The 25,252-nt window shown below is 41.9% G+C and overlaps 1 protein-coding gene across 1 annotated transcript in view; it reads left to right on the forward strand.

Moving 5' to 3' along the window:
- The first annotated feature begins 8,317 nt into the window (after positions 1-8,317).
- LOC112266101 (alpha-2-macroglobulin-like) overlaps positions 8,318-25,252 on the forward strand; it is a 35,794-nt gene continuing 18,859 nt past the window's right edge. The window contains exons 1-4 of the mRNA XM_042294933.1: positions 8,318-8,368; positions 21,931-22,087; positions 24,088-24,197; positions 24,397-24,548. Of these exons, the coding sequence (XP_042150867.1) occupies positions 8,318-8,368; positions 21,931-22,087; positions 24,088-24,197; positions 24,397-24,548 (470 nt within the window). The remainder of the gene's footprint in view (positions 8,369-21,930; positions 22,088-24,087; positions 24,198-24,396; positions 24,549-25,252) is intronic.

Raw genomic sequence — 25,252 nt, forward strand, 5'->3', positions numbered from 1 at the left:
TGTATGACATTGAGAAGAATAAATCATCTCTGTGTTGAATTAATACAAATGCTCATACGAAAATACTTTAAATCATATTGACCATGAGTCTGAATATCAATTTAACAATTTAGCAGGAATAGTGAATTAGAGGCTAAAGACAATTTTTTTGCATGTATTTTAAGGCAAGGCTTCTAAGGTTCTCATTACATTTCATTTCAGTTGTCATTTAATTTCATTAATCATACCTGTGACATTTTGTTCACCTTCATCTTAAGCTCTCTCAATGTCACCTCCAGTCAGTAACTGATCGTGGCTCAGATTGGGGAGGTAGCTAGTATCCAATGCCCCACAGCCCTGACTGTGAGCTGACCAGGACCAGGAGAGCTAAGGCAGCAGACCACAAAATAACTGTAAGTTGCTCTGGATAAGAGCATCTCCTGAATTACTAAAATGTCAAATGTAAATCTAAACTATTTTTCCAGGGCCCATAGACCCTGGTCAAAAGTGATGCATTATTTAGTGAATAGGGTACAATTTGGGATGCAACTTCTGTATGGTCTGTCACGTAAAAAATGACAAACATGTCTGTGAGAGCCAAGACAATTAATACATCAACAGGACCTGGGTGGAAGATGGTGGGAGGAGGGAGACACTATCCTCTACCTTCACAACACCAGCCTCTGGGATGACAACAGTATTAATGCTTCGTTGTTATGGAGCCCTATTAAAAGCAGTCACTATGGGAAGATCACTGAAGAAGAGCTAAGAAACGACCAAATCCTAGACAGTAGTATTTCAAAGGGAGGACATAAGGGTTACAGTTATATGTTCAGATAATGTTACTGGATTACTGAATCTTATTTGAGTGCTGCATAACAATATGGGTTGGAATAGAGAACGATCCAGTGATTTCAAGCCATTGTAGTTTTATCACAGAACACAGAATAATAATAAGCCGGGTCTTTGATCGTAGAGCCAAAGGGAACAAGTGTTTTACAGTGTTCAAATAATGTTCTTATCTCTCCCTCAGCACCTTACTTACTCCCACCCGACAGTCTATTGTGAATCTCACCCTGAGAATATTTGTGGAGTGCTAGTCCACCAGGGGTTATCCTGAGGGATTATAGATACTGGATACTGGATAGGAAACTCAGAGTGGGTAGGACACAGCAACAGGGACGCTCCCGAACAGCAGTACTGCCATGATCAGTCACTCCTCCCATGACAACAGGGGCCTTTTGAACCTCAGCAGCAGTCTGAGTCTATAGGGAACTAACAGGCAGCAGCAGCCAGCTGCTCTCCTGTGTCAGCCACAACCACAGGCTTAATCAGTCCCTCATAAACAGGCCAGACACGACAAATGTCCCCAGTACCCTCACACAGGTGCCTCCGTACGGCTTCTGTATACTAAAATGAGATGATGTGTGCACCGATGAACATTCGGTGTCAAAATGCGTCAATGGGCATTTGTTTTTGTTACTCTGAACTTTAACATTTTGATGAAGATGTAGCAGATTCAACTCAATACAGTTGAGTTGTAAGATCAGGATCACTTCAGAAGGAGCCTCAAGAAAAATATAGAGTAGACTTGTCTTGGCCTCATGAGGTGATTCAGATACTGCAATACAATGCCCATGAATTAGATATTGATCAGTATTAGATATTGACCAGAAATAACTATTATTCCGAATTACATTGTTTAAATATATTCATCTATCAAGTATGATTACTCAAAATGAGCCCATCCCAAAAATACCATGGGTTCTTGATATGCTACTGTGCTTGAGTCTGCTGCCCTCTTCTGTTACTTGTTGTAGATGACTGTGAAACTGAAAAAACTTCATTACATTCAGGAGATCCTCCAGTACCACTTCTCTCACTTTTGTTCTGTTGAGAAGGAACAAATGATTGTCCAGCAACAACAATTAAGAGCACACATACAACACACACATGCTGGATCTAGTCTGTGTGTGTGTGTGTGTGTGTGTGTGTGTGTGTGTGTGTTTGGTGCATGTGTGTGTGTGCGCGTGTGTATGTACAGTGCATTCGGAAAGTATTCAGACCCCTTAACTTTTTCCACATTTTGTTACGTTACAGCCTTGTTCTAAAATGGATATAATAAAATAAATTGTCAGCAATCTACACACAATACCCCATAATGACAAAGTGAAAACAGGTTTTTAGAAATGTTTGCGAATGTATTTAAAATAAACAACAGAAATATCTTATTTACATAAGTATTCAGACCCTTTGCTGTGAGAAATTGAGCCCAGGTGCATCTTGTTTCCATTGATCATCTTTCAGATGTTTCTACAACTTGATTGGAGTCCACCTGTGGTAAATTCATTTGATTGGACATGATTTGGAAAGGCACACACCTGTCTATATAAGGTCCCACAGTTGACAGTGCATGTCAGAGCAAAAACCAAGCCATGAGGTTGAAGGAATTGTCCGAGCTCAGAGACAGGATTGTGTTGAGGCACAGATCTGGGGAAGGGAACCAAAACAAGAACCCGATGGTTACTCTGACAGAGCTCTAGAGTTCCTCTGTGGAGATGGGAGAACCTTCCAGAAGGACAACCATCTCTGCAGCACTCCACCAATCAGGCCTTTATGGTAGAGTGGCAAGACGGAAGACACTCCTCAGTAAAAGGCATACGACAGCCCGCTTGGAGTTTGCCAAAAGGCTCCAAAAGACTCTCAGGCCATGAGAAACAAGATTCTCTGGTCTGATGAAACCAAGATTTAACTCTTTGGCCTGAATGCCAAGTGTCACATCTGGAGGAAACCAGACACCGCTCATCACCCTGCCAATATCATCCCTACGGTGACACATGGTGGTGGCAGCATCATGCTGTGGGGATGTTTTTCAGCAGCAGAGACTGGGAAACTAGTCAGGATTGAGGCAATTATGAACAGAGCAAAGTACAGAGAGATCCTTGATGAAAACCTGCTCCAGAGCGCTCGGGAGCTCAGACTGGGACAAACGTTCACCTTCCAACAGGACATTGACCCTAAGCACACTGCCAAGACAATGAGGAGTGGCTTGGGGACAAGTCTCTGAATGTTTTTGTGGCCCAGCCGGAGCCCAGACTTAAACCTGATTGGGTATCTCTGGAGAGACCTGAAAATAGCTGTGCAGCGACACTCCCCATCCAACCTGACAGAGCTTGAGAGGATCTGCAGAAAATAATGGGAGAACCTTTCCAAATACAGTTTTGCGAAGCTTGTAGCGTCATGCCAAGAAGACTTGAGGCCATAATTACTGCCAAAGGTGCTTCAACAAAGTACTGAGTAAAGGGTCTGAATACTTATGTAAATGTGATATTTAAATTGTTTTTTTTTGTATACATTTGCTAAAATGTCTTAAAACCTGTTTTTGCTTTGTCATTATGGGGTATTGTGTGCAGATTGAATTTAAAAAATATATATATTTTAGAATAAGGCTGTAACGTAACAAAATGTGAAAAAAGTCAAGGGGTCTGAATACTTTCCCGAATGCACTGTACAGTATGTGTGTGCGTGTGTGTCCCTGCGTGTGCATCTTCAATTCAGATTGTGGTGTTGTGCTTCACAAGTCTGTAGGAGCTGGGTGTCAAGCCAACAACAACTCTAAGGGTCTCAAAGTGTTCTCTTCTCCAGCCACATCAAGGGTTATTACCGGACAGGGAAATATGAACAAATCTGTAACACAATTGGTAAATGTCTTGTCACCGAAAGAAAAATCATTTGTATACTGGTTCATATTTGATACAGACAGTAGGATGTCTTGAGAAACGTTCATATCCCTTGAACTGAGTAGTAATATCCTGTCCTATCAAACCAAGAGAATGTAGGAGCATGCAGCCTCTTCGGGAGAGGCTTTTCAATATGCGTTGGTCAATTCCTCTGTTAACCTCCCAATGGCTGACTAAGTGCTTCTGTCTCTGCTTCTGTCTCTCTTATCAAACCATAAGACCACTCTAGATTTATTACATATTCATATTATTAGTGTGCTTGCTGAAGGCAAGACCGCACAAGATTTCTTACATACTCATTAATGTGCTTGCTGAAGGCAAGACCTCACAAGATTTCTTACATAGTTGTATTATCAATGTGCTTTCTGAAGGCAATATCACTCTAGAGTTCTTACGTAGTCTTATTATTATTATTATATGATTTCTTTAGCCCGCTCTAGAACGTAAACAATTTAAGCCATGAATATGAAACCAACTTTAAAACGTACCGACGGCACCAACTTAGATTAAAAAAATAGATATAATTGAGAGCATTTCAACTTTTTGAACAACAACAATCTTTTTTTATGATCTCCAATGCATTTGAATGTCAATAAACAGAGTCATACAAGTGCATGAGTGAAGGAGCTGAACAGGGTGGGACTAAAGTTGGGGAAAGCTGAACTTCTTCCGCAATATGGCGATGCGAGTGACCGATCGAAGCTCACGATCGCTTCCAACCCCTACTAGATTGGCTGACAAAGGCTGTTAAATATTAGCACTACCTAGCTTGCTTGCTAGCTTGTTAGCACCCACATGAAGGCGAGGCTAGCGTGGCTAGGAGAATGCCACTTCTATAGTGTAAATGCTCTGATGGAGTTCAAGGGTAAAAAAAAATCTGAAATTCTAATTCTAATTCTAATCTCCTCTTTCACTGTGTAAGCAATCAACTCCAAACCAATGTTTAGATTTTATACAGCTTTCTGATACTATATCAACTTTTTGAAATGTAACTATTTTAACATGTGTTTGATAAGAACCAAATAAAATAAAATAACATTTTATTTGTCACATGCTCTGGTGTAGACTTTACCGTGAAATGCTTGCTTTACCATGAAACCCTTGCTTACAAGCCCTACCCAACCATGCAGAGTCAAATAAAAATGGAATAGTAACACAAGAGGAATAAAATAAAACACACAAGAACGGAGGTATATACGCATGGTACCAGATCAATGTGCAGAGGAGCAAGATAATGTATTTGAGGTAGGTACAGTATGTACATGAAGGCAGGGTAAAGTGACTAGGCATCGGGATAGATAACAAGTAGACCACAGGAATTGCTCTTTGGCCAATTAAGCTACAACACATCTGACTGACTTACTGCAAATTGAGAAATTGTGTGACAAAACTCAACATGAAGCCAAGATCAATTATTTAAAGAATGATGGAAAAAAACTTTGGAGTACTTTAAATGGAATTATAGGCATAAAGACAAATTGTACTCTCTTTCATCGAATCAGATGGCTTATTCATCACCAAACCATTTAACGTTGCCAATTATTTTAATGATTACTTCATTGGCAAAGTGGGCAAACTTAGGCAGGAAATTCCCACAATGAACAGTGAGCCATCGTATTCATACATAAAAAAAACAAATAATGAAAGAAAAGCATTGCAAGTTTGAATTTTGTAAAGTTAGTGTGGGAAAGGTGGAAAAATTATTGTTATTGATTAATAATGACAAACCTCCTGGCATTGACAACTTAGATGGAAAGCTACTGACGATGGTAGCTGACTCCATAGCCACTGCTATCTGTCATATCTTTAATCTGAGCATAGAGGAAAGTCTTTGTTCTCAAGCCTGGACGGAAGCCAAAGTAATTCCACCACCCAAGAGTGGTAAAGAGGCTTTTACTGGTGCAGCCAGCTCTTAGCAAACTTTTGGAAAATAATTGTGTTTAACCAGATGCAATGCTATTTCTCTGTAAAAAAAATTAACAACTGACTTCCAGTATGCTTATAGAGACGGGCACTCAACATGGACTGATGATTGGTTGAAAGAAATTGATAATAAGAAGATTGTGGGAGCTGTACTGATAGATTTCAGTGCAACCTTTGATATAGTGATGGAAAATTTTATGTTGGTGATTTTCTATTTATAGACATTTCTGCATTCTATGTTTGTGCTTTTTTAATAACTGTTCATGCAAGTGATTGGTTCAGTATCTGCAATTTGGCAGTATGTCCAGACCCTTGTTTTGAGAACGAAGTATATCTCAGTTTCAAGGTCTCAACTTAGAGAAGAAGCCTCGTGAGGTATTGGTCTGTCACATGCATAAACCAGTATTGGTTGGTCACATGAATGAAGCAAACGTTAATTATGATTTAATTATGAATAAGCTAAATTATGTAAAAATTACTTGGCTGCAGTATATAAGAGAACTAACATGACTGCCCTGTCAGAGCTCCTGACATAATTCAACATGGTGCATCACGTTTGTTGTAACCTCTCCAGTTAACTGATAATAAACAATGATTAATTTAAGATTGACTTTGAGTGTCCATGTGTAAGAATTTCCACAAAAATATTATTGACCATAACCTGTTGTTGAAAAAACGTGTGTTATGGCTTTTCAACCTAGGCCATATCGTGGATTCAGAGCTATCTATCTAATCGAACTCAAAGGGTTTTTTCTTTAACGGAAGCGTCTCTAATGTCAAACATGTAAAGTGTGGTATACCACAGGGCAGCACTCTAGGCCCTCTACTCTTTTCAATTTATACCAATGACCTGGCACTTGCATTAAACAAAGAATGTGTGTCCATGTATGCTGATGATTCAACCATGTATGCATCAGCACCCACAGCTAATGAAGTCACTTAAACCCTTAACAAATGGGTGGCCAGTAACAAACTCGTCCTGAACATATCTAAAACTAAGAGCATTGTATTTGGTACAAATCATTCCCTAAGTTCTAGACCTCAGCTGAATCTGGTAATGAATTGTGTGCCTGTTGAACAAGTTGAGGAGACTAAAATACTTGGCTTTACCTTAGATTATAAACTGTCATGGTCAAAACATCTAGATTCAGTGGTTGTTAAGATGGGGAGAGGTCTGTCCTTAATAAAGCGATGCTCTGCTTTTTTGACACCACACTCCAAAAAGCAAGTTCTGCAGGCTCTAGTTTTGTCTTATGTTGATTATTGTCCAGTCGTGTGGTCGAGTGCTGCAAGGAAAGACCTAGTTAAGCTGCAGCTGGCCCAGAACAGAGCAGCACATCTTGCTCTTCACTGTAATAAGAGGGCTGATATAAATACTATGCATGCCAGTCTCTCTTGGCTAAGAGTTGAGGAGAGACTGACTGCATCACTTCTTCTTTTTATAAGGAACATTAATGTGTTGTAAATCCCAAATTGTTTGCATAGCCAACTTACACACAGCTCAGACACAAACACCTACCCCACCAGACATGCCACCAGGGGTCTTTTCACAGTCCCCAAATCCAGAACAAATTCAAGAAAGCGTATAGTATTATATAGAGCCATTGATGCATGGAACTCTGTTCCATCTCATATTGCTCAAATAAACAGCAAACCTAGTTTCAATAAACAGATAAAGCAACACCTCATGGCACAACCCTCTCCCCTATTTGACCTAGATAGTTTGTGTATTTATATATATGTAGTCTATGTGTGCCTTTTTTTAAATGATGTAGTTCTGTCCTTGAGTTGTTCTTGTCTATTAATGTCATGTTTATTATGTTTATGTTTATTCTGTATTATGTCATGTTTCATGTTTTGTGTGGACCCCAGGAAGAGTACAACAGCTAATGGGGATCCTAATAAAATACCAAATACCAAACTTCAAATTCTCTAAAACCTTTATAAATTATTTGAAAAAATGTGTTGCATAAATTAGCAAAACATTTTATGGATTAAATTCCAGCCATAAGAACACAGTTGTAGACATTTTGAATGTTACTGCTCTTTTAACATTTCAGCTACAAACATTAAAACAACTTTAACATTTTTGAAAGTTATAAATGGTTTGTTTAAATTTGTACAAATTTGCATTAAAAAACACACCAAAAGTAATAGTAACTCTCTAACCATTCTAGCTAGACACCAAAATAACTGTCACATGTTCAGGCTATCCAATGCTATCAAGCAATCAATCGATCAAACTTTCCATCTATAGTTTTTCAACTATAACCATTTTAAAATATATTTAAAATTTGCATACTGCCCCAACAGATCAACGGATGACACAATCTCGGTTGCACACCACTCCACACTGCCATTTCCCACCTTAACAAAAGGAACACATACCTGAGAATGCTGGTTGTCGACTACAGCTCAGAATTCAACCCCATCATGCCCTCAAAGCTCATCACTAAGGACTCTGGGATTAAACACCTCCCTCTGTAACTGGATCCTGGACTTCCAGATGGGCCGCCACAGGTGGTAAGGGTAGGCAACAACACATCTGTCACGTTGACCCTCAACACGGGTGGCCCGCAGGTGTGTGTTCTTAGTCCCCTCCTGTACTTCCTGTTCACCCATGACTGCGTGGACACTCATGACTCCACACCTTCATTAAGTTTTCTGACGACACAATGGTGGTAGGCCTGGTCACCACCAACGATCAAACAGCCTATAAGGAGGAGGTCAGAGACCTGGCAGTGTGGTGCCAGGACAACAACCTCTCCCTCAACGTCAGCAAGGCAAAGGAGCTGATCGATGGGGCTGTAGTGGAGCAGGTCGAGCTCTCCCAGTACCTTGGTGTCCACATCACTAACAAACCATCATGGTCCATACACACTAAGACAGCCGTGAAGGGGGCACGACAACGCCTATTCAGGAGACAAACATGTTTTGGCATGGGTCCTCAGATTCTCTAAAAGTTCTACAGCTTCACCATCGAGAGCATGCTGACTGGTTGCATCACTGCTTGGTATGGCAACTGCTGAGCATCCCACCAAAAGGCGCTAAAGAGGGTAGTGCGCATGGCCCAGTACATCACTGGGGCCAAGCGTCCTGCCATCCAGGACCGCTATACAAGGCGGTGTCAAAGGAAGGCCCTAAAAATTGTTGAAGACTTCAGCCACCCAAGTCAAAGACTGTTCTCTCTGCTTTCGCAGGGCAAGCAGTACCGGAGCGTCAAGTCTAGGTCCAAAAGGCACCTTAACAGCTTATAACCCCAAGCCATAACACTGCTAAATAGTTAATGAAATGGCTACCTGGATCTTTGGCATTGACCCCCTTCTTTACGCTGATGTTACTCACTGTTTATTATCTATACATAGTCACTTTACCCCTACCTACATGTACATACTACCTCAATTACTTCGACTAACCTGTTTATTATCTATACATAGTCCCTTTATCCCTACCTACATGTACATATTACCTCAATTACCTCGACTAACCTGTTTATTATCTATACATAGTCCCTTTACCCCTACCTACATGTACATATTACCTCAATTACCTCGACTAACCTGTTTATTATCTATACATAGTCCCTTTACCCCTACCTACATGTACATATTACCTCAATTACCTCGACTAACCTGTTTATTATCTATGCATAGTCACTTTACCCCGTACCTACATGTACATATTACCTCAATTACCTCGACTAACCTGTTTATTATCTATACATAGTCCCTTTACTCCTACCTACATGTACATATTACCTCAATTACCTCGACAAAATGGTCCTGCTCCTTGGCCATTTAAGCTACAAGACCAACTTCAAAATCTTTAGGCTACCTAATGTCAAATTCTCTATAACCTTGAAAACTATAAACAATTTAATTTGAATAAATTAGCATACAACTTCATGATTCAATGCCAAAATGTCTACTACTACAAAGTAGTAGACATTTTAAATGATTCTGCTCTTTAACCATTACAGTTAAAAACATTAAAACAACTTTAACATCTTCAAAACTGTATAAACTATAACAATTCAAATTAGAATGACTTAGAATTGGTTAGAAAATAACTTTATGGTCTATACAGACAATTTATGCACAAAGCTTGGCAAAATTATTACTTAAACAGTGCGTGCCCCAATCTGTTATTGATTATGAAACTACGGACCGATCGCCTTAAATGGCATTATCTCTGGACAGCACTCAAACATATGGGCTTTGGAGATTGTTTTATCAGATCAAAGTACTGTATTCTAATCCATCCCCCATGGTGCTTGCTGGGAAAATATGTTCTAAACAATTCCCCATTGCCAGAGGAACAAGGCAAGCCTGTCCTCTCAGCAGCTTACTCTTCACTTTATCACTAGAACTCTTGGCTCAGGCAGTCCATCAGTTCACACATGTTCCTATCACTGATCACAACTATAACAACCATATCTCCCTTTATGTGGATGATATTTAAGCCATAAGGCCCGAGGAGGTGTGCTATATGGCCAATACATATACCACGTATGCGTGACACAACACGGAGTGCCTGGACACAGTCCTTTAGCCGTGGTATATTGGCCATATATCACAAACCCCTAGGTGCCTTATTGCTATTATAAACTGGTTACCAATGTAATTAGAGCATACCTGTGGTATACGGTCTGATATACCATGGCTGTCAGCAAATCAGCATTCATGGCTCGACTCACCCAGTTCACGTTCCTCATTCTCTACCTGTCCTTCTCAATATCTTTAAAAACTTCAGTTCAATCTCAGGTTACAACATTAATTGGTAAAAATCCACACTATTACTGCTGACTGAAGAGGAATACCTCCCTGTCCCCTGGCATCCCAATAGTAAGCCATTTCAAATACCTAGGTATTAACATCTCCCCGTCCTTACAGATCACCACCACCACCAATTTGAATAGCGTTTATAAACAAATAGTCCGACCTGCAAAGGTGGTCTCAAAGTTCGAATTTAAGGTATTTTCAGACATGCATTTCCATCATTAAGATGCAACAATACCACGGTTAAACTTTTACATCTCTTTGAACCCCAATATCTGGCGCCCCCTGGAGGGGAATTTAGCAAAGCTCTATGTTCAAATATTTCCATAAAAAATCCAAACTCACCTTTGGCTCCATCATCACACAAATGCTTACAGTATGGCATTCAATGAGGAACCATTGTAAATACAGTTGAAGTCGGAGGTTTACATACACTTAGGTTGGAATCATTAAAACTCGTTTTTCAACCACTCCACAAATTTCTTGTTAACAAACTATAGTTTTGGCAAGTCAGTTAGGACATCTACTTGTGCATGACACAAGTAATTTTTCCAACAATTGCTTAGAGACGGATTACTTCACTTATAATTCACTGTATCACAATTCCAGTGGGTCAGAAGTTTACATACACTAAGTTGACTGTGTCTTTAAACAGCTTGGAAAAATTCCAGAAAATGATGTCATGGCTTTAGAAGCTTCTGATAGGCTAATTGACATCATTTGAGTCAATTGGAGGTGTACCTGTGGATGTATTTCAAGGCCTACCTTCAAACTCAGTGCCTCTTTGCTTGACATCATGGGAAAATTAAAAGAAATCAGCCAAGACCTCCACATTATTTGTAGACCTCCACAAGGCTGGTTCATCCTTGGGAGCAATTTCCAAATGCCTGAAGGTACCACGTTCATCTGTACAAAACAATAGTACGCAAGTATAAACACCATGGGACCACGCAGCCGTCATACCACTCAGGAAAGAGACTCGTTCTGTCTCCTAGAGATGAACGTACTTTGGTGCGAAAAGTGCAAATCAATCCCAGAACAACAGCAAAGGCCCTTGTGAAGATGCTGGAGGAAACAGGTACAGAAGTATCTATATCCACAGTCAAACGAGTCCTATATCGACATAACCTGAAAGGCCGCTCAGCAAGGAAGAAGCCACTGCTCCAAAACCGCTATAAAAAGAGCCAGAATACGGTTTGAAACTGCATATGGGGACAAATATCATACTTTTTTCCCCTCTGGTCTGATAAAACAAAAATAGAACTATATGGCCATAATGACCATCGTTATGTTTGTAGGAAAAAGGGGGAGGCCAAAGAATACCATCCCAACCATGAAGCACTGGGGTGGCAGCATCATGGTCACAAAATAGATGGCATCATGAGGCAGGAAAATTATGTGGATATATTGAAGCAACATCTCAAGACATCAGTCAGGAAATTAAAGCTTGGTCGCAAATGGCTCTTCCAAATGGACAATGACCCCAAGCATATTTCCAAAGTTGCGGCAAAATGGCTTAAGGGCAACAAAGTCAAGGTATTGGAGTGGCCATCACAAGGCCCTGACCTCAATCATATAGAAAGTGTGTGGGCAGAACTGAAAAAGCGTGTTTGAGCAAGGAGGCCTACAAACCTGACTCAATAACACCAGATCTGTCAAGAGGAATGGGCCAAAATTCACCCAGCTTATTGTGGGAAGCTTGTGGAAGGCTACCCGAAACGTTTGACCCAAGTTAAACAACTTAAAGACAATGCTGCCAAATACTAATTGAGTGTATGTAAACTTCTGACCCAATGGAAATGTGATGAAAGAAATAAAAGCTGAAATAAATAATTCTCTCTACTATTATTCTGATATTTCACATTCTTAAAATAAAGTGGTGATCCTAACTGACCTAAGACAGGGAATTTTTACTTGGATTAAATGTCAGGAATTGTGAAAACTGAGTTTAAATGTATTTGGCTCAGGTTTATGTAAACTTCCGACTTCAACTGTATATCATTAATTCTCATCCCCATATGCCATTATTTAATAATCATAGTCTCCTCTTGGGTGGCTAGACAACATATTTTCCAGCTTGCAGTGAGAAGGGAATTCATTCTCTCTCTGACATTGTGGACAGTTGTAGCTTAATTGCGTTTCCAGAATTGAAAAAGCAATGCGATCTGCCTGGTTCTTCATTTTTTTTAATATACTGCTTCGTTCTACCCTAAGTGCTTATGTAGTACCTTGGGTTCAGATATAGTATCTCATCCAATCAAAAACATAATGACAGCCAGGGTAAGTCTCCAAATTATATTTTTACTCAAACCGACTTATCAGCAACTACCAATCTATTAAAACTGGAACAAAGATATACCAACAGTAGATATTAACTGGAGTACTGTCTGGTCTAACATTTCATTCTCATCAAGAAACCCTAATCACCAAAAGACCAACTACATTTTTGCCAACATGAGTTATGCAAACCCCAAAGAAGGATTTGGTTTGTCAGCAAAATCGGACAACATTAACATATGGACAACAACACTTCACTGTCACGTTCTGACCTTTATTTCCTTTGTTTTGTATTCATTATTTAGTATGGTCAGGGCGTGAGTTGGGGTGGGCAGTCTATGTTTGATTTTCTATGATTTGGGGATTTCTATGTTTCGGCCTAGTATGGTTCTCAATCAGAGGCAGGTGTCATTAGTTGTCTCTGATTGAGAATCATACTTAGGTAGCCTGGGTTGTGTTACGGTTTTCTTCGGGTGAAGGAGAGTCGGACCAAAATGCAGCGTGGTTAATACGATACATCTTTAATGAAGATGAAACACGAACAATACAAAAACAATAAACGTAACGTAAACACCGAAAGAGCCTAAACTAGTGCAAACTAACACAGAGACAGGAACAATCACCCACGAAACACTCAAAGAATATGGCTGCCTAAATATGGTTCCCAATCAGAGAATGATAATCACCTGCCTCTGATTGAGAACCGCCTCAGGCAACCATAGACTTTTCTAGACAACCCTACTAAGCCACAATCCCAATATCTACTAAAACCCCAATACAAAAACACACCACAAAATAAACCCATGTCACCCTGGCCTGGCCAAATAAATAAAGAAAAGACAAAATACTAAGACCAGGGCGTGACAGGTTACATTGTTTGTTTGTGGGTGATTGTCTATGTTGATTGCTTGTTTCGGCACAGTGTTTTCTTTATTAAAATTCATGATGAACACATACCACGCCGCATTTTGGTCCTCCGATCCATCTCGCCTTTTCTCTTCAGATGAAGAGGAGGACGACCGTGACGTTCACAGCTTAAAATCACTTATTTGATATATGTACTCAAATAAGCAGGTTGTAAGGGATTTCTTCCATTGACGGAGAGGCGGACCAAAGCGCAGCGTGGTTATTTTGATTCCTGTTTTAATAAATCACTTCACATGAACAAACTAACAAACTAACAAAAACAAGAAACGTGAAAACCCAAAACAGCCCTATCTGGTGCAAAACACAGAGACAGGAACAATCACCCACAAACACACAGTGAAACCCAGGCTACCTAAATATGGTTCCCAATCAGAGACAATGACTAACACCTGCCTCTGATTGAGAACCATATCAGGCCAGACATAGAAATAGACAAACAAGACATCCAACATAGAATGCCCACTCAGATCACACCCTGACCAACCAAAACATAGAAACATACAAAGCAAACTATGGTCAGGGTGTGACAGTACACACCCCCCCCGGCCGCAAAACCTGAACCTATTGGGGAGGGTCTGGGTGGGCGTCTGTCCGCGGTGGCGGCTCTGGCGCGGGACGCGGACCCCACTTCACCATTGTCTTAGTCCGCCTTATTGTCCGCCTCCGTGGCTTTCTAACCATGGCCACCCCTCTTAATGACCCCACTGGACAGAGGGGCAGCTCGGGACAGAGGGGCGGAAGCTCTGGACAGAGGGGCGGAAGCTCTGGACAGAGGGGCGGAAGCTCTGGACAGAGGGGCAGAAGCTCTGGACAGAGGGGCAGAAGCTCTGGACAGAGGGGCAGAAGCTCTGGACAGAGGGGGGGCTCCGGCAGCAGCGCCGGACAGGCGGGAGACTCCGGCAGCACCGCCGGACAGGCGGGAGGCTCCGGCAGCAGCGCCGGACAGGCGGGAGGCTCCGGCAGCAGCGCCGGACAGGCGGGAGACTCCGGCAGCAGCGCCGGACAGGCGGGAGACTCCGGCAGCAGCGCCGGACAGGCGGGAGGCTCCGGCAGCAGCGGCGGACAGGCGGGAGGCTCCGGCAGCAGCGCCCGACAGGCGGGAGGCTCCGGCAGCAGCGCCGGACAGGCGGGAGGCTCCGGCAGCAACGCCGGACAGGCGGGAGACTCCGGCAGCAGCGCCGGACAGGCGGGAGGCTCCGGCAGCAGCGGCGGACAGGCGGGAGACTCCGGCAGCAGCGCCGGACAGGTGGGACCACCTGCAGGGAGGAGACAGAGAGACAGCCTGGTGCGTGGGGCTGCCACAGGAACCACCAGGCTGGGGAGACCTTCAGGAGGCCTGGTGTTAGGAGGAGGCACCTGAAGGACCGGGCTGTGGGGGAGCACTGGAGCTCTGGAGCGCAACCTTGGCACCACTTCCCCAGGCTGGACAACTACTCTAGCCCGGACCCTCCAGAGTGCAGGCACAGGTTGAACCGGGCTGTGGGTAAGCACGGGAGGTCTAGTGCTTACTACACGCACCTCTCCCTTAGGCTCCACTCCCACATTTGCCCGGCACGAGCGGAGCGCAGGCAGAGGACGCACTGCACCCTCCCAGCGCCCCGGAGACACAGCACGCAGAGCCGGCGCAGGATACCCTGGACCAAAACTGCGTACCGGCGACCAGACCCGCTGAGCAGGCACCATATGCCCTGGCTCGATGCCCACACTCGCATGGCACTTTCGGGGGGCTGCCCTATAGCGCACCGGGCTATGGGCACGCACTGGCGACACCGTGCGCTTAACCGCATAACACGGTGCCTGACCAGTAATGCGCTGCTTATAATAAGCACGAGGAGTGAGCTCAGGTCTGCTACCTGGCTTAGTACCACACCTCGTCTGCCCCCCCAAATTTTTTGGGGGGGGCTGCCTCTCGTACCTGTCGCACTGCCGTGCTGGCTTCGCCAACCTCATTCTCCTGTAACCTTCCTTGCACTGCTCCATCGAATCCCAAGCGGGCTCCGGCACTCTCCCTGGGTCGACCGCCCACCTGTCTATCTCCTCCCAAGTTGTGTAGTCCAGATTCTGCTCCCATGTCCCGAAATCCTGACCTCGCTGTTGCTGTTCCTTCTCCTGCTGCTGCTTTTGCTGCAGCTGCTGTTTACCACGCCGCTTGGTCCTGTTGTGGTGGGTGATTCTGTAAGGGATTTCTTCCATTGACGGAGAGGCGGACCAAAGCGCAGCGTGGTTATTTTGATTCATGTTTTAATAAATCACTTCACATGAACAAACTAACAAAAACAAGAAACGTGAAAACCCAAAACAGCCCTATCTGGTGCAAAACACAGAGACAGGAACAATCACCCACAAACACACAGTGAAACCCAGGCTACCTAAATATGGTTCCCAATCAGAGACAATGACTAACACCTGCCTCTGATTGAGAACCATATCAGGCCAGACATAGAAATAGACAAACAAGACATCCAACATAGAATGCCCACTCAGATCACACCCTGACCAACCAAAACATAGAAACATACCAAGCAAACTATGGTCAGGGTGTGACACAGGTCTTGGGGATGGGGGATACAATTGTATCTGTGGAATGTCTGTTGATTTTTGTGCTTCTGTCCTTTCAACGGAAAAATTCTAAATACTTGATTAAAAAAATATTCAAATGAGCATAAATCAGCATATAATAACCCACCAACAACAATAGCAATTATTGAACCATTCAAGTTAGAGAAACCAACTTTCACAAGTTAAGGATATCCAATCAATCAATCAGTTCTCCCATCTATCTACTTTAAAAAAAACTATAACCAGTCATTACCACTGCTGCTGCAGGGGCTATCACTACTATCACTTATTTCACAACCATAAATTCTTTAAGACAATCAAGCAAGCACACCACATTTTCTTCAGCAAATGCACTTTTCTAGATATTATTATTTTTCCTTCTGTTGGAACCTCTAGTGCAAAAAAAACAAGAGCTGCCGAGATCAAAACCATTATAAAATGTGCTGACTGACTGTCTCCAGGTTGCTTGAAAAAAGGTTTTTGATACTACTTATACGTTTCACACTACAAACACATTTGCATGAATCCCAATGCATTTCAATGACCATCAACTTTAATGGGAAAATGTTTGATCGCGACTAGTCTTCCCCCATTTAAACTAGAAATGCCATTCAAACTTTAAAACGTGCAGACCGGTCTGGAATAGGTTGCTTTTACAGCTTTTTGATAACATTTATACTTTTTAAACTATAACCTTTTTTACATTTGCAAAAAAGCTCCAGACTTCAATGGGAAATATTTATCGCTAACACAACGTGCCATTGGAACACAGGAGTGATGGTTGCTGATAATTGGCCTCTGTATGGCTATGTAGATGTTCCATAAAAAAATCTACCGTTTCCAGCTACAATAGTCATTTACAACATTAACAATGTCAACACTGTATTTCTGATCAATTTGATGTTATTTTAATTGTCAAAAAATGTGCTTTTTCTTCAAAAACAAGAACATTTCTAAGTGACCCCAAACTTTTGAACGGTAGTGTAGGTTTTTACTACCATTCATACTTTATAAACGATAAAGCTTGTTTTATCCCCATTCATTTTGATGGTGGAATGTAGGGATTTTTTTTCTTTTTTTCGACACTCAGTCAAGTTTAATCTCACACAATGTAAATAAATAAAATAAAAAATATATTTTTATTTCCTTTTTGACCCACGTTCAAAAGTGTCACACATGCAAGAGACGTCATGCTCGAGAGGAGGCGTTCATGCATATTTCCAGTATTTTCTCATTAATACCTGAGTTCTGTTTTGTATGATGTAAGAATGTAAATTGTTGATCTGTATTTGAATTTAAAATTATTTTTGTTTTATTTTTTAAATTAACGATTTGGATTCTCGAGGGAGAGGGGCGTTCCTCCAGATGCAGGAATGCCCACATGCAGGGATACCCCGAATTACGGGCTGCATTTGCACACCATTAGGGATAAAATAGCCTGAAATAGTTTGGTTGTCATTCTGACTATCCCATTGGTCGGGGTGGCTGTGCGGTTCCGAACAATTGTTAAGGGAGTGACACAAGAGGGTGCATTTTGAGTATACACAGCCTCGTCTGTGCAACTTTCCTGACCATCTGGACGAGGGAAGGGAGCATTTCGAAGTGTGGAGGAAGGAAGACAGGCTGTGTACCACAGCTATGGCCAGGACTCTCAACTTACTTTGCCTTGTATTTATCAAATCAGCCATTTTAAAAACTGTGACATCGAGCACTTTCAATGAATCATAAGTACGCTACAAAACATTTGATGCAGTAGAAGCACGTAGAGTATTTTCGGCATTTCATTGAGGTATTAAACTCACATAATGCCTGGCTGCATACCAAAATCTTCAATCAAATGGAGGAATGCATTAATCTCCGTATTCTGCTGGCAATGCACCTGCAGATGTAGACTAGCCCACTGAGCATGGTAATGATTTTAGTAAAAAACATAATTTTGCATATAAAAATATAATAGTTTTATATTCTTACTGCACTGCTATAGCTGAATATCTGTCCTCCAATGTCCATCTGTACAATCATCCCCAAAAGGAGCGCCCCCAAAATCTGAGGGGATGGCAGGGGGGTGGTCCATAGGGGGTTTAGCAATCCCCCCCTGTCCCGAAGTTGAATTTCAAACGCATGAAAGGTATTTTTTTCCTGCAATCTAGAGCCATAATCATTACTATTAATTCTATGTCAACAATCTTTTTCAACTTTTTTTTTCATATCTAAGCATACCTTTTGAGCTCTCTTTATCGTCCTGACTGGAGATTTTTTTTTAAATAAACATTTAAGCAGCAATCTGCAGTTGAAACTATAACAAAGCGTTTCCCCGCTCCTTTTAAGGTTAAAAGCTGAAGGATGGGGCTGGAGAAATGAACCACTAACAAATTTATAGACAGAGCTATGGATGCAAAGACTGACCATCCATTATGTCAAAGTTATAGTTTTAACTTCTTGGATATAGGGGGCGCTCTTTTAATTTATGGATAAAAACACGTGCCCGTTTTAAGCGCAATATTTTGTCACGAAAAGATGCTCGACTATGCATATAATTGACAGCTTTGGAAAGAAAACACTCTGACGTTTCCGAAACGGCAAAGATATTATCTGTGAGTGCCACAGAACTCATGCTACAGGCGAAACCAAGATGAAACTTCAAACAGGAAATTAGCAGAATTTTTGACACTCTGTTTTCCATTGTCTCCTTATATGGCTGTGAATGCGCCAGGACTGAGCCTGCCCTTTCTATCATTTCTCCAAGGTGTCTGCAGCATTGTGACGTATTTGTAGGCATATCATTGGAAGATTGGCCATAAGAGACTACATTTACCAGGGGTCCGCCCGGTGTCCTTTGTCTAAATTGGTGCGTAATCTACAAGCTGCACGCAGTCATCCAGTGATTGAGAGGAGAGAGGAGGCTTCCACGAATGATATATCATGAAGAGATATGTGAAAAACACCTTGAGGATTGATTCTAAACAACGTTTACCATGTTTCAGTCGATATTATGGAGTTAATTTGGAAAAAAGTTAGGCGTTTTGATGACTGAATTTTCGTTTTTTTTTGGTAGCCAAACGTGACGCACCAAATGGAGCGATTTCTCCTAAACAAATAATCTTTCAGGAAAAACTGAGCATTTGCTATCTAACTGAGAGTCTCCTCATTGAAAACATCCGAAGTTCTTCAAAGGTAAATTATTTATTTGAATGCTTTTCTGGTTTTTGTGAAAATGTTGCCTGCTGATGCTAACGCTAAATGCTACGCTAGCTACGCTAGCTGTTACACAAATGCTTGTTTTGCTATGGTTGAGAAGCATATTTTGAAAATCTGAGATGACAGTGTTGTTAACAAAAGGCTAAGCTTGAGAGCTAGCATATTAATTTAATTTCATTTGCGATTTTCATGAATAGTTAACGTTGCATTATGGTAATGAGCTTGAGGCTGTATTCACGATCCCGGATCCGGGATGGCTAGAATGTTTTTAGGCTATATAGTGTTCATTTACATTTGACTTTGTTTACAAACAATTGTGTTTTTTTGTTTGTTTGTGTCGTTTGTAACTTATTTTTTAAACTTATTTTGTTCATAATGTTGCTGCTACTGTCTCTTATGACCGAAAATAACTTCTGGACATCAGAACTGTGATTACTCACCACGAACTGGCAGAATCCTTTTTTTCCTTTAACGAGCCCGACGTGAAGGACATACTGCTTTCCCGGGAACAGGCCCAGATCCCCGTCATTTGCGTGAAGAGAAGGTTGGAGAAAAAGGGTCCGGAGAGCAGGTTTCCTTCTGAGAATTTGTAGGCGATCAAATAAACCTCCACTGCCTTCCATTCTGCTATCTAAACGTGCAATTTTTGGGAAATAATTGATGACCAACGCGGAAGATTAAACTACCAACGAGACATTCAAAACTGTACTATCTCATGCTTCACGGAGTCGTGGCTGAACGGCGACATTATTAACATAAAGCTGGCTGGTTATATGCTGTATCAGCAAAATAGAACAGCGGTATCTGGTAAGACAAGGGGCGGCGGACTATGTATTTTTGTAAATAACAGCTGGTGCACGATATCTAAGGAAGTCTCGAGCTATTGCTCGCCTGAGGTAGAGTATCTCATGATAAGCTGTAGACCACAGTATCTACCTAGAGAGTTTATCTGTATTTTTCGTAGCTGCCTACATACCACCACAAACTGAGACTGGCACTAAGACCGCACTCGATGAGCTGTATTCCGCCATAAGCAAACAGGAAAATGCTCACCCAGAGGCAGCGCTCCTAGTGGCCGGGGACTTTAATGCCGGGAAAATTAAATCGGTCTTACCAAATTTCTATCAGCATGTTAAATGTGCAACCAGAGGGCGGGAAAAAAACTCTGGACCATCTTTACTCCACACACAGAGACACATACATAGCTCTTCCTCGCCCTCCATTTGGCAAATCGGACCATAATTCTATCCTCCTGATTAAAGCAGGAAACACCAGTGACTCGATCAATAAAAAAAAGTGGTCAGATGAAGCAGATGCTAAGCTACAGGACTGTTTTCCTAGCCCAGACTGGAAAACGTTCTGGGATTCCTCCGATGGCATTGAGGAGTACACCACATCAGTCATTGGCTTCATCAATAAGTGCATCGATGACATCGTCCCCACAATGACCATACATACCCCAACCAGAAGCCATGGATTACAGGCAACATCCACACTGAGCTAAAGGCTAGAGCTGCCGCTTTCAAGGAGCGAGACTCTAACCCGGAAGCTTATAAGAAATCCCGCTATGCCTTCCAATGAACAATCAAACAGGCAAAGCATCAATACAGGACTAAGATCGAATCGTACTACACCGGCTCTGACGCTCATCGGATGTGGCGGGGCTTGCAAACCATTACAGACTACAAAGAGAAGCGCAGCTGAGAGCTGCCCAGTGACATGAGCCTACCAGGCGAGCTAAACAACTTCTATGCTCGTTTCAAGGCAAATAGCACTGAAACATGCATGAGAGCACCAGCTGTTCCGGAAGACTGTGTGATCACGCTCTCCGCAGCTGATGTGAGTAAGACCTTTTAAACAAGTCAACATTCACAAGCCTGCAAGGCCAGACGGATTACCAGGACATGTACTGCGAGCATGCTCTGACCAACTGGCAGTGTCTTCACTGACATTTTCAACCTCTCTCTGTCCGAGTCTGTAATACCAACATGTTTTAAGCAGACCACCTTAGTGCCTGTGCCCAAGAACACGAAAGTAACCTGTCTAAATAACTACCGACCCGTATCACACCGCCCTATCAAAACCACAGCTGATGCAATCTCTATTGCACTCCACATTGCCCTTTCCCACCTGGACAAAAGGAACACCTATGTGAGAATACTATTCATTGACTACAGCTCAGCGTTCAACACCATAGTGACTTCAAAGCTCATCAATAAGCTAAGGACCTTGGGACTAAACACCTCTCTCTGCAACTGGATCCTGGACTTCCTGACGAGACACCCCAGGTGGTAAGGGTAGGTAGCAACACATCCACTATGCTGATCCTCAACACAGGGGCCCCTCGGGTGCATGCTCAGTCCCCTCCTGTACTCCCTGTTCACTCATGATTGCACTGCAGTTTGATGTCCTGCACGGTTTGTCGATGACAAAACAGTGGTAGGCCTGATCAACGACGAGACAGCCTATAGGGAGGAAGCTAACATGGTCCAATGCACACCAAGACAGTCGTGAAGAGGGCACAACAACATATTCTTCATGTTGTACAGGTACCCTCAGTGAAGACTGACAGTGTGGCCACTGTACATGTTAGCATCAAGGGGAGGAAGGATGAGATGAGTAAAAAGACCAAGATCTTTATCAAGCCCAAAAGATTCCTCACCATTTTCCAGACAGACAAACCAGTCTACAAACCTGGACAGACAGGTAGTTAGATACATTATTTGATGAACACTGAAATGTACTAAACTGACCCTTTTCGTCTGTTAATAATGTTGAATGATAATTATACATACTCATTTTGAGGAAAGGTCATTACTGAAATTGATGATGAATATACTGTATATAGACAGATGTTATATAGATACATGTTTCTACCACTTTTCCAGTCAAGTTCCGAATCGTCTCGCTGGATGCTAGTTTCTTGTCATTCCATCAGATGGTAAGTTACTCTCAGTGTTATTCAATAAAAATAAAGTTAGTCTTTGAAAGCATTTTTAACTTGGGTTGTACAGGACAGCCCAGTGTTAGTCAGCATTGGAACATTTTAGGGAGGTGCTGTGTGGTTTGGGAGAGGTTTACTGTAGTTTAGTAAGGAAGCGACGTGATGGAGCAATGATTTCATTCTCTTGCAGTCTCGTTTTTTTTTATGGGGCAGTGTGGGTGGCTGGGTGGGTGGGTGGATCAGAGTTCATTTGGCCCGGCTGTTTGATCAGAGCATCTGAATCGAAAGGAGCTCAAGGCCTGCTCTGTACTGTCGCTCTGTAGATGCCTCTACTGTGGAAACTGTTTTGGAAAGTTATGTATTTAATGTTTTAAACCCATTTCTGACACCAAACAATTCTGGGAGGAAATACAAATACAGTTAATTTTTTGGGGGGGCCCAATGTAAATGCTGAATGTTTGTTTCTCTTTTCTAGTATGAAACAGTGGAACTTCAGGTGAGACTCATTCAAATCTATTGCACCTAAACTAAATCTGCATATATAAGATAAGCAATAATAATGTCATGATCTCCCTTCGAAAATATTACCTGCCAATATGTACTGCGGCATAAATTGATACAATGCCTGCCTCTGTAACAAAAATACCTTCCTTCAGCCTACTATGAGTCTGTATACAGGACCCCAACTCCAACCGCATTGCTCAGTGGTTGAACCAGTTAACAGTGAGTGGAATTCTGGACCTGTCCCACCCCATGTCTGCAGAGGCAACGCAAGGAGGTTACATCATCACTGCATGGAATGAGAAGGGAGAACAAACCTCCCAAAACTTTGACATCAAAGAATATGGTGATGTCTTCTGTCTGATTCTATTGTTTTTACATTGTGATTAAATTGTGGTCTGTGATTTGTTTTTGGTGTAGTTCAACAGACATTGAAGACGTAATATCAACATGTATCTTTTACAGTGTTGCCCAAATATGAGGTGAAAGTCCATCTTCCCCAAACAATAACTATTCTGGACAATCAAGCAACACTGAGAGTTTGTGGAAAGTAAGTGAATAAGACGATGGCGTGTGACAGACAATAAGATGATAATGACCAGCAAGATAATGATAATGACAAACAAGCTTTTAAACAAGGACATTTTATGGGCAGAATATTAGGACTTAATGTGTGTGTTGCATAGACTATACTTTATAGATACTGTCCCATGTTTGATACTTGCTCATGTTCATAGCTGTTTATTTTATTTTTTTACAACACATGTATATACCATTATTGAATTGTCATTCTTCTGGTGACTTTGTTTCTAGATACACTTATGGAAATCCAGTGCTGGGGTCTGTCACGATGAAAGTTTGTAGAAATGCCATTCGACATCACTGGTTATATGGTTCTAGTAATATCTGCGAGTTGTATATTATGAAAGTAAGTATTTTTTATTCTTGTTACGCTAAATCCTTCGATGACAAATAGAACTCACTGTGGTGAAATTTGTGAAGTTTATGGAAGCATGCTTTTGTAGTGGAGCTAAGCTGACCTACAATAACTGTACTCATTCTCCTTAGACCGACAAAACTGGTTGTGCAACCCAAATTATTGACGTGACCCGATTCGCTCTAAATGAATCAAAGTTTGATGACTTTGAAGTGGAGACTGAGATGGAGGAATATGGAACGGTAGGAGAGAACTTCATCTTTAACGTAGAGGTATTTACATGCTCAACTGTTAACCTCTGACCCTTGCCTGTGTTCCCTCCAGGGGTCATCCTTAAAGGTAGTGGCAAGGCAAGCTTTACCGATGTCATCGTAACTGTTTGTTTTGAGGACGTGCCCCAAGCATATAAACCAGGGATTGAATATGAGGGGAAGGTGAGGACAAAATATATTAAATGCCTTTTTAATAACACTGCAGGGAAACGGATTGCTCAGGAAAATCTTTGAAAGATGTTATGATAAATGTTAACGCATCATTTGGAGCATCTAAACCATGATTTTGATGTGTTGTGTGAAATGGGAGTTTACATGTAGTATATTGGACATCTGCAGTCATCATGTCCTGTGTTTTCAGATCAAAGTGACCGATCCAGACTCTACTCCCATTCCCAATGAGCCTGTGTATCTCTTCCTACAAAACAGTGGCACATCTGAGGACTGGACTCTCACCACAGACAGCAAGGGCATTGCTTCTTTCTCTCTAGACACTTCTCTGTGGAGTTCTGAGTGTGTCTCTGTCGGTCAGTTGTCACTCACTCATGTTTTCCTCTAAATATTTAATGATAAATTATTTAAATATGAAAATGTTTGTTCAGAATGAGATCATTCATTTCTCATGGTGTATTCTCTAAGGTTACTACAATTGTTTATTTTTCATATATTTTCTGTATTTCTTCAACCAGGCTCGTTATCAAAAGGTTAGGGAGGATTATCCGTACACGCACGGTGTGCGTAGACGAGGATATAAATACGCTTTCCATTTCGCAAGGAAATTTTATTCCAAGAGCAAGAGCTTTGTGAAGATAATGCAGGGCGAAGAGAAGTTCTCCTGTGAGAAGGACGGTATTGTTCTTGCTCGCTACATCATCCAGGGGGTGGAGCTGATGAAGGGTGTCACGTTCTGACCATAGTTCTTGTGTGTTTTCCTTGTTTTAGTGTTGGTCAGGACGTGAGCTGGGTGGGCATTCTATGATGTGTGTCTAGTTTGTCTGTTTCTGTGTTTGGCCTGATATGGTTCTCAATCAGAGGCAGGTGTTAGTCATTGTCTCTGATTGGGAACCATATCTAGCTAGCCTGTTTTGGTGTTGGGTTTTGTGGGTGATTATTTCCGTGTCTGTGTTTGTTTCACCACACAGGACTGTTTCGGTTTTCACATTTATTGTTTTGTATAGTTGTAGTGTTTTCTCGGTATCCGTCTTGATTAAAGATGT

Source organism: Oncorhynchus tshawytscha, linkage group LG13, assembly GCF_018296145.1.
Source record: "Oncorhynchus tshawytscha isolate Ot180627B linkage group LG13, Otsh_v2.0, whole genome shotgun sequence".
NCBI classification, from domain to species: domain Eukaryota; kingdom Metazoa; phylum Chordata; class Actinopteri; order Salmoniformes; family Salmonidae; genus Oncorhynchus; species Oncorhynchus tshawytscha.